Source organism: Macadamia integrifolia, chromosome 13, assembly GCF_013358625.1.
Source record: "Macadamia integrifolia cultivar HAES 741 chromosome 13, SCU_Mint_v3, whole genome shotgun sequence".
NCBI lineage: Eukaryota > Viridiplantae > Streptophyta > Magnoliopsida > Proteales > Proteaceae > Macadamia > Macadamia integrifolia.
In genome coordinates, this window is record NC_056569.1 from 7,857,138 (window position 1) to 7,868,418 (window position 11,281).

An 11,281-nucleotide genomic window follows, 5' to 3' on the forward strand; every position below is an offset into this window, starting at 1 on the left:
CACACACACACACACACACGGCTTTGGACATGACACTATCACGTGATGGTGCCATCACATGGCACCAAGTAATGTAGACTAGGATAGGGGTCTAACCAAGTCTCATTCTGCATAAACTTTTAAACCAAAGAACAACCATAAACCAGCCCCAACATCATAACAGAAAAATCAGAATAGTATATAACAGTCCAGCAGGCTATCAAGTTCAATAGGGAAGCTAACAACTCAATCGATTTCAACAATTCAGCAGTTCTGTAACTAAGTAATAACCAATGGATTAGGGACATAAATCACTCACTAATGATACTGAGATAATGGAGAATCAAATCAGTAACTAATCAGCGATAATCTGGACAAACCAATCCAAAATTCTGGGCAGCAAAAATAAATCAAACACAATCGGCCAGAATAGGGAGAAACTTCATAACTCAAAATCCCCTGGTCTAATTGGTCCCAAATTAAGGTCAAGCCTCCCTCTTAATAAACCCAACAATCGATCAAAAAGGGAGGGCCATCGGCTGGTTGGATCTTCCAGAACAGAGTAGGGGCAGTAGGAAGAAATTTGGAGATTTCCAGAACCAGAATTCAATCACAGTTTCAGATCTCTTACCTGATTTGAAGAACCTTGTAATTAACTTTGAAAAGAAAGAAAGAATAGTTGAAGAGACCTCTTGGACTTCACGCCGCAAAGAGTCAATTGGATCAAACAACAATTCCTTCAGCCTTGATCAAACACCAGTTCATCACTTTCATCACACACAAAGCACACTCACAGGGAGCAAAATGTAAAAGCATTATTTCATTCATAAAATCATGGGCTACTAATGAGCCTTCTCTTTATTTATAATAGTGATGGAAGAGGGAATTACACAATAGAAGGCTCCTAAAAAAGGAAACCTAATATTCTCCTAATACAATAGTTACTAAAAACTGAACTTAGAAACTAGTTGAAAAAGGAAACTAACTACTAATGACTTGACTCAATTAATAACTTGACTCCTAAGGAAACAAATATAACTCAAATCAAATCCAACTAAAAAATGAAACTAATGAAAATGGAAACTAACTAGTAATCACGTACTCAATCTTAGAGCCCCCTTTTAGACCCATAAAAGTGGTCTATTACACTCAAAACACATGGAATCAAAGGCCCAACATGTATGAAACCCAACCCTAGGCTTATTCTCAATAAAACAAGCCTATTTTGATAATTAATCTGCATCACCAAGGGTACAAGGCATAAGGGCACAACATCATGCAACACAAACCCCAACACTAACCAGGGATCGAACAACCGACCTCCTAGATCTAATACCACCTTACAACCATTTATCCCAAAAGCTCAAGCTGTTGAAAGGGCACACAACAATGAATGTCAAAACATTTTCTTCCTTCTATTAAATTTTGTTTCAGCAGTCATATATAGAAAAAAAAATAATTAAAAAAATAAATATTAGCAGCTCCCATAGGTATCCCGGGAAGCCCAGTTCTTTAGAGCAAAATTTTGAAGTCCATAACTTATTTCAAGTTTCAATCTTCTTTACAAGACTTCTTGAATACATGCATAGTGCTAGGTAATTTCTCTATTATGTGCAATAATACTGATTTTGTAGATATCAGTCATTCTCAGTAGTTCACTGCCACTTAATTGTGTCATTTCTTATTTTTCATTTACTAATTTTGCTGCTACTTGATAAAAAAGAGTATGCATACCAACCTGGCGGAGATTAATGAGATGCTCAAATGCATCCTTTATGGTATTAGAAAATGACTCATTCCTTGAGAAGCTTTCTTCCCAGATTGTATCGAGAGAAGCCTTAAACTCTAAGAGACAGGGTACCAGATCTTTGTCTTTCTCTTCATCAATAACAATGCCCTGCCCAGTACCCCGGATGTAAGAACCAAGGGCTTGCCGTAGTAATTCAAGGGCATTGACCCTTGAAAACAGAGTGTATATCCTCCGAAGGTCCTCAATTCGATTTCCATCCATTAACATTGTGAATCCCTAACACAATAAGAAATCCACACTCATTTACCAAAAAGTGTTTTATCTTCTCATACCAAAAGAGCAAGAAAAAACGTGGGACCATATAAGACAGAAAGTTAATTCAGGATCCAAACCTTATCAAGAATTGCAGAAGTATGTCGTTCAAGAAGTTGCTTTTCTGCAGTTGCCACCAGTGGCTTCCTAGTACTCGGGTCTAAGTAGAGCATCAACCTTTCATGTTCTTCATGCAACCTTGACTGCAAGAATGTATAATCTCAATCCTAACAAAATTAAGAAATTATGATGCAACTTGGTGTCCAAGAACAAACTGAAGACTCTACAATCAGAGGTGTGCAAGATAATGAGCAAAATATGGGAACTTATAATGAGAAATCACAAGTCAAGAGTCATATATAGTAAGAGAACAATCAAAATAAAGCACCTCCACATGCTTCAAATAATCTGGAACATCTGATTGCTGCATGTACTTCACACCCTCAGAAGCATAAAATTCAGACGTGCACTCAAGAAATGGCTTTTCAAAGCTTTCTGAGTAGATTCCTAGAGCAGTGAACATCTTCAAAAGATGGCCTAGGAGTGTCCTGTCAATAGCTTCAGCTAATCTGATAGATCAAACATTAGAAGATGAAAACCAACTTTCAAAGTATTAAAAGAGGAATGGACAATAAAGTTAACCATGTTTAGAGAGATGCCATAAACATGCCAAAATACTTAGTTTCATGCAAGCAAGCAATCAATCAACAAAGCCAGAAAGACTAATTTTCAATTCCTACCACTTTAAGAAACAGAGAGACAACGTGTCCAACATAAACTAGATAACTATACAAGACTTTTCTCGAAAAGATTTATCACTAACAAAAAGAGACTGTAATCCAATGCAAATCCTCCTTGCAGGGTCGCAAGAGGGTTGGACTGGGATGGTCCAAATGTCCAATGAAATTTTTGCACAAGGTGACTGCCCTCAGACTCAAACCCACTTTTCACACTGGCGGTCCAGACTCTCCACATCACACCAAACAATGGTCCATAAGAAATTTATCACTATATATAAGCAAATCAACTCCAAACCTGTAGCTCATTGCAAAGGAAGAGCTAAAGAAAGACACCTAATGAAGTAGATAAGTTCTACTCCAAGTAGTACCATTGCAAGAAGGGAGGAAACAGGCCTCTACCTTAGCCTGCAGTTCCTTGAATGAACCTGTTCTGGTTTAACTGTTCTGGGGCTGGCCTGAGTGTTTTTCTGGTTCACCAAAAACCAGTCCTAATTAATCCAGTCCAAGTCTTAGTCAAAGAGGGTCAAAAGTAATCAATGCATATGTGCAAAATTTGAGACTAGTTAATCAAAACTATTATCTAAAGTCTTAAAAGATATTATTATATTCAAAAAGTGATGTAGATCGAGTCCTAAAGAGGGGTCAAAGTTGGGTCAATACTGGGCCCAAAATTTGGGCCATGTTCCAGCCTGTCAAGCAGTAGGGATGCCTTAGGCAACAAGGCTGTTGATTGGGGGTTAAAGCAGCTTCTAGAAGAACTTAAATCTCCTCTACCGATTCTGGTTTTGTCCTACAATGCATTGGTCGGCAAGGTTACAGCAGGGGTAGAAATTGAAGAGTTTCTAGAAGACCAAGTCAGCCACTAGGAAGAGGGATCAATTCTGCCTTATAGAAGAGAGCTTTTTATTTCCTTTTATGTCTATACTTATTGGCCCAAGTAGTTAGTTTCCTTTTGTGTTTTGTTCTTATTGTCAAAGCAATAGTCTTCAATTAGGAAAGTTTTCATTAGGAATGGTTTCCTTTTAGCAATTGTTTCTTATTCCATTTGTTTCCTATTATGTAAAGGCTTTCAAGCCTATTTAAGAGAATCAATTGTTGCCTTTTGGGCAGAGTTTTGTAAATGAAATTGAAGTGTTTTCTTCATGGACTGAGAGAGTCGATTGAGTGGGTGAGATGCCTAAACATTGAGGGGTGAGAGACCCAAAGGGAGAGGGTGGGAGGCCTGATCCAAACCTATCTTCTTCTCCCCCTTCTCATCCTTCCATCGATTTCTGTTTTCCCTTTTATTTCTTTAATTTTCTGGGTGATATTTGAACCTCTCTTTACCATAATTGAAGGCTGTTTACAACCTACAAAGACCTGCTACTGTTGCTGATATCTGGGCAACCTTAGAAGAGCCTGATTTCTGGGCAAAAATCAATCTGTGCCTGATCTCCCCAACCTGAAGGCTTCTGAGTACAAGATTTGGAGGACATCTCAAGGGCACCTAGAAGACCACTCGACCAAGGCCTTTTGGGCTTCTGAGCTATGCTGAGTTCTTCAAAATCTCCTTTAAACCCTAATTTTTCCATAGTTTTCAAGAAGTTTTATATCTCTTCAACCTGCTACCAGTTCAAGTTGGAATTTTGGAGTTTTATTGGGCACCATAAGACGCCTTTGACCAGAAGAACAGCCCTTTCTGAGCCAGGTTTTGTGATTCTCAGTTTTCTCTATTTCCTCAGTTTTGTGTTCCCTGTATGACCAGCCGATAAGCTTCTATTGCTGTTCTCATTTGGAGGATCTAGTATAGTGTTGGGAGTTACTTTTCTGGTGTTGAGTACATCTGTATTCAGCCTGATATCAATAAGTCAGTTCATTGATGGCTGTATAAGTCCTTGAAAATGTAAGTCAGTCGGTTCATTGATGGTTGTGTAAGCCCTTGAAAATGAGCAGTAAATTAAATGGTTAAGTACTTAAGTCTAGGAGCAAGTCCCAATGAGAGTCTAGAACCCTCTCAGCCACTCCATAAAAGGGCTGTTTGTAAGCATTTTTGAGAAGAAAAAAAGTTGAATAAAATTTCTGATTTATGCCAATAGCTGTGAGATGTTGGGGTGCTAGGCGAGATGCCTTGTTTGGTTGGCGAGATGCGAACCTAGGCCTTTGTGAGAACCTTGATCATATCCCTCTTATTTCTTTCTTACTTTTTTCCTTTGTTCCTACGATCTTTTTTTTCTTCTTAATTTATCCACTCATTTGTTCTTAAGTTGTGCTGATGGTGCTTGGTTGTTGACCATAAGGGACAAACAGTGCTTAAATTGACTTCAGTTTTGTGTTCTCAACTCCCTACGATCCTGTCTATGATTCTGACTCTATTGCAAGGACTGAACTAGGATCCCATCGTTTTCGGTAATGACTGACGGAAGCTTTAATACTCCAAACCAGACCCAGACTCCATGGCACAAGTAACTGATATGTTGAAGCAGTTGACTGATCATATGACCATGATAGAGCAGCGGTTTGATTCCCCCATATTGGGAGTGATAAATTTTCCCAAATAACTTTGTACAATAAACAAACTGGCCATAGTTATCAAGTGACTGAACTAAACCACGAGACAAATATCTCTTAGGCATCAGTATAAGTATATCACTCCTTATTTTCCAATTTCCAAGTTGATAGAAGAATTATCAACCACTAATTGGTACTGTACTCAATGTACTTACAATTGTTACAAACTTTAGTGTTGGAAACCTGGAACAGTCCTAAAAGAACTAATAAATAAGCAGCTAATCCACCATGAACTTTGGATCTTCAAAATTCCAGGAATTTCTCTTTCTAGATATCCCAACCAAGGATCAGGATCGTTCTGGATCAGAAGATCTATAAAAGGACTAGGCTGATCCAAGGAGAAAAGGCCTCACATACAAAATCGAGCAGACAATCACTGTATGTATGAGATTGGTTTGGTTATGTCCAATACTGATTAGAGCAGACAATGTAAACAATCTGATACCAAACTTTAAAACCATGACCCACCCCACCCCACCCCACCCCACCACCCACCCCCCCCCCCAAAAAAAAAAAACCAGTTGAGCAAAGGTTCATTAAGATGATCCAAAACCAAATTAATCCTAAAGATGGGTTCTATACTATAACAGATTTTTTTTCTTTCTCATATTGTAAGTAAAACTCGGTATCTAAAAGCACCAAACCATACCTTTCCCTTTCAATCAATCTTAGAAGGCCAGTGACTGTTTTGTGCTTAACTTCTGGAGACAAAGAAAGATGTTTGCGGAACAACTGCAACCCCATATCCCACAAAGAATGCACATTTGGGTTTTGTTTCACATACGTCCTGTCAAGATAAAGGGCTATACCACGGATCATCAACATCTGGTCACAAAGATCCTGCCAACATTTCTCTACAAGAGACAAGAAAACCACCAGATCTGGGCTCTGGCCAACCAATGATTTTAGGGTTGCAGAAATGTGTGATTCACATTCCTTCTCAATTCGTTGATAAAGACTACCTCCCATCTTGTGCAAGCAGAGTTCATAAACAGCCTATGGGCAAGGATAGTTGGATCATTTACATGTCCATGAGTTGAGACAGCAAGATATTGCATCCAATAACCAACATAATATGATGAAAACTACCTGATAAAGCTTCTCAGAGTCGCAAGGATTTGGTTGCTTCAAAAGGATAGCACTAATAGCTGACTTCAACATTGCCCATGTATCCTCCTCAAAATTGGTAGGGAGTATTGGCTTAGCTTCATGGAACCAAAACGAAAAAAGAAAGAAGAAATCAGGCCAGGCCACTTAAGAACATTTCAAACAATAGTCCTTTATTACCTAAACTTTTAAGTCTTTCAAAGTGCAAACTGCAAAGGCTTTGGAGAACCTAGAGGGACTTTTTTTATTCAACTTATATCATAATGATCAATTATTTTAAATCAACTAATGTGCATAGCTGCCTGCAAACTATGAATAAGGGGAAAACAAATAAGATGTGCAGGAAAAGAAGAGATTAATATGCCCAAATTACCGGATGCTTATGACTTGACAAGTAGGCCTGCAGAATTGGAAACCAATATGGTTTGTCATTCTGCACCCACATGCTTGGCGTTGCATGCGAGCTCCAGGGGTGGGAAGCTTATGGGCTTTGCTGAGAAAAGGGATGAAAACTGATCTCATTCAAGACATTCTCATCTCTGATCCTTATTTATGCAACAGAGGTAGGAATGCTCATCCTGGAGGGAGGAGGGGATCCCTCTTCACTGACCTGATCAATCATTCGTCCCACCGTTCCTCTTTGTTTTTTTTTTTTTTTTTTTTTTTTTTTTTTTTTTTTGGGGGGGTTGGGGGCCCGGTGGGGGTGGGGGTGGGGGCTGCAGTTTTTCATCTCAAATCCAAAGACGCTAAACAGTTTTCATATTCTATGCCTAAATGTTAAGAACACATAAATGACATACTTCCCATTTTTATTTTTATTTTTCTTACTAAATAAAAAATTTTATTAAGAAAAAGATAGGACACAAAAAGAATCAAACTAAAACCACCCCAACTCTATACAGAATAGGTTATATATATATATATATGGAACCGTGTAAATGAAAAAGGGAATGCCTCAAGCACTTCTAGGATCTGAGACTAAAAGGGCACCTAATATGTTCAAACATTATTTGGCGAGTTTAGAGGGAAAATCATCTCTCAAATGGCCATGCTCATGATAAACAGGTAATAACTAACAACTGGTTTGAGGCAGGCAGAACCAAAAAGATGATTGGTTTCAGTGAATGGAAATGCATATGAAGAAGTTCATGATGCTGGAAAACCCTAAAACCAAAATAACTAATTCACATTCGCTTCCGCTTCCTCTTCAATGGCAAGCATGGAATGAAAGTTCCATTAGACCACCCCTATCGGATTTCAAACTGCACTGAGGCCGAGGGATGTTCGGTTTATCAGTTCCAATGTCTCGACTGTAAAAATAGACAATTAACTAGATTCTTGATATGGTCCGCATGCTTCGCTAAACATTTAATCAGTGTTATTATGAAAATCTGAAAGTGAAAATAAGGTCTACATGGCCAAGGGACATCAACCAATTAAATTCCCCGAATGCTCAAATTTCTATGCGTGCATTGATTATGAAAGAAACTTCCCGGGATGGTTATTCCCTCCCCCCCACCGCAACCCAACCCAACCCAACCCAACCCAAAAAAGAAAGAAGCATAAAATAGCAAAAGAAGAATAGTATGATCCACCCTCCTCTCTCCGGAGCCTGACAATAGAGAAGAAGATCAGATGCCAGAACCCAATCAATTCTTAGCTCCACCCTCCACTCTAACACGATTCCTACGAAAATTTCCGGAAAGCAACCATTTCACATGAAAGGACCATAGGGACCCGATATTGTCAGACACCATTGGTACAAAACACGATTACAATATCTTCTACCCTGATTCTTAATTTCTTACCACTAACTCATGCAAATTCCCAAACGACCAAAGTACAGTGGTTCTACATATTCTTTTTACTTTCTCAGACAGACAAAGTAAGAAAAGAGGAACATTTACACACACACACAAAAAAAAACCCTGACAGGCTGAGACTAAACTGAAATTTTAATGGCGTACCTTTGACAAGCTTGATAACCAGTTTCTTGGAAGGTTGAGGCAGCGTGGCCTTCTTTCTGGACAAATTGGCAGCAACACCGATCGGGGCACCACTACAGCCGGGAGAGACATCGGAAGCATCAGCCTTGAAATCCTCGTCAAGAATCATCGATGAATCATCGTTTTGTTTGACAAAATGATTCTGATTCTGCTGCTGTTGCAGATGGAAGCTGTTCTTCTCAATAGAGCAAGTCAGAGACTGAGACTTGGCTTTCTTCATGGTCGATAAACGGCCACCACAACCACCGCCGACGCCGTTGCTGCTGCTGCTGCTGCTGCTGCTGCTGCTACTATTACAATTCGGGCGCTTGTTGTTGTGGTGAGACTGAGACATCAATCAATCAGAAGCGCATCGTAATTGCTTAGATATGAGAGATCAAGAAGGAAAAAGAGAGGAACAAAGAACAGATGAGGATAAAGAATCGAGACTCGAGAGGAATAGATTTCAGAGAATTTGTTTTCTTTTTTCCTCTCCTTTTTATTTGTTTAGAAAATAACACCGTGTGGGCTTGGTACGGTCTATAATGAAGCCCAACCCCAGCAAGCCTCAGCGATAGATGCGAACTCGAGGCTATGTCCTTGGATTATCTGGTGGGAAGTGTGAAACAACAAAAGTTGGAATATAATTTTTTTTTTTTTTTTTTTTTTTTTTTTAATAAAACGGTCCCCGATCGTGTGACTAGGAGAAATCAGGATGGAGCTCCTCTGTAACATTACGAAGCATGTAGCGCACATCCAATGGCCAGGCTTAGACATGTAGTCTAAGTCATTCAAACGCAGTTCAAGACATTATTTATCATTTGATGTGTATTACAGGGCGTGTAGTACTCCAGAGGATCTCAATCCAGACAAAGAAAGGTCACTTCAGGCAAGAGTGGGGGTAAAGTGGTCTTTTAACAATCAGCTATTCTCGGCATATAAGGTGGGACCAAGGAGTTTTTTTTTTTTTTTTTTAAGATGATGATAGGGAGGGGTTCTCTAACCATGCAAGGTAGTGTACATTAGGGGTGCCTAATCAAACTTCCTCAATTTAGACCTCGCATGTGATTGATCCATTTAAGTAATCGAGCCTCTTATGTTAGGTATGGTCCCTTTTATAAATGGTCGGTCAAGTATTAATCTTTAATTGGACTATCAATAATTAGGTTAAAAGGGCTTTAAACAAGCTAATGGCACATTTATCTGGAAACGAGTTATAATTGGGTTTTAAACACGTTGAGGTTAGTCGGGCTATAAATCAATTGCGCATATGTGGAATAGCACCCTTGCAAATGATCGGTTATAATTGGGTCAGCTAGAGCTTGACTTGTTAATTAATTGGGACAATCAGTCTCACTTGGGCTTGCTGAGCTTGTAATTGACACCAATAATCTACACCTTTTCCCATTTTATTTTTTTTATTATCATTTCATTCACTTGAAAGTTAATACAGTGATGGCATAAGGATTGCTACCTAGTCATGTGGCCTCTACACCAGTGATTGGGCCAACGGAATAGTATGCATATGGTATCCATCTAGGTGGTAGAAGACGTCATTTTCACGGTGCCATATGAGAAGGCGTAGGGAGCACAACTAAGTAGTAATCTTTTTCCCTATAATAATACTTATGAGGAGGCATAATATAAGCCTTAAGTTCGAAGAGCTTTTTCTCTTATGTTAAAATAATAATAAATCTTTGTCACGTTTGTTTGAATGGGAGGGGAAGTTGGGAAAGCATCCAGGTGCCGATTGTCCCTGACGATGTGAGGCATTTTATTCACGAAATTAAAAAGAACAATGGAAGTGTATTGCTACCTTCAAACTTACAAACACGAGCTCTTTTTGAAATATTAGCTCTTCAACAAGCCTTTGGGCTCTAAGGATGATATCACATAGACAATGTTGCCAATTAACTCTTCCACAAGCTCTCTTTGAACTATTAGCTCTTCCACCCAAACTCTCAAAATTTGGGGTTTCTCGAAACCCTATTATCACAAACAACGAGAAAAAAAAAAAAAGAGGGTTTCTCAAGATAGACATAATTGAATAGTGTGAATCAATTCCCTTTCCTTCCAATATATCCTAATGATCTTATCCCTCAGTCATGATTTCAATTAAATTAAAATCATACTAAATCGGGTAGTCAAACAAATCCAAGTTGTGACTATAAAAAATTTTAAAATATTTCATTCCCAAATGGAATAATTACATTTTAAGGGTTTTTTTTTTTTTAATCTAAAAGTAAAGTTGCAATAACTAGAAGGGAAAGGGAATATCTGTCGTAGACATATCTAGTTTTGGCCTTATTGCCAACTGATGAGCAGGAGAGACTAAAGAATTACATTGTTTCTTCAAAACAAAATATAGCTCCATCAAAAAAAGTGCAAAGATTCCAAGACCTACATCCTGATCCTAAGCAAATAGTGTAATCACACCTCTTCACAATCAAACCAAATAGTGACGCTGTGACGGTAGTGATCCATAATTGCCTTGCTTGGTGAACTCGTTCGAGAATGTCTCTAATTTGTAATTTTAAAAATGCTGCCCATCCAACTTTGTAAGTCTTTCTTTTAAACTTCCTCCCATCACAACTATGCAACATGTGCTTTAGATAAAGAGCTTGGAACTCATACCAAGGGATGTTTGGGTTTGGGTCACAGAAAAATGATTTGGGCTCTACAAGAAATAGTTGAAGGTCATTTATCCATCTATTACTATTTTTTACAATATTCAAAGGATCAAATGACTTAGCAACGTGCTTATCGTAATATATCAAGATAGGCTACAATTGCTGTTTTAAAAAAAAAAAAAAAAAAAAACGGGTATTGAAGCGGCAAAGAGGAGAGTTTTATATAGGATA

The 11,281-nt window shown here is 38.5% G+C and overlaps 1 protein-coding gene across 1 annotated transcript; it reads right to left on the reverse strand.

The window, feature by feature from the left end:
- Nucleotides 1-1,211: 1,211 nt before the first annotated feature.
- Nucleotides 1,212-8,793, reverse strand: LOC122059210 (cullin-4-like). Its single transcript, XM_042621897.1, has 6 exons — nt 8,403-8,793; nt 6,418-6,533; nt 5,978-6,324; nt 2,430-2,610; nt 2,122-2,244; nt 1,212-2,005 (listed from the first exon to the last, which is right to left on the reverse strand). Exons 1-6 carry the CDS (start codon nt 8,773-8,775, stop codon nt 1,661-1,663), a joined length of 1,485 nt encoding a protein of 494 aa, XP_042477831.1. The 5' UTR covers nt 8,776-8,793; the 3' UTR covers nt 1,212-1,660.
- Between the last annotated feature and the right edge of the window lie 2,488 nt (nt 8,794-11,281).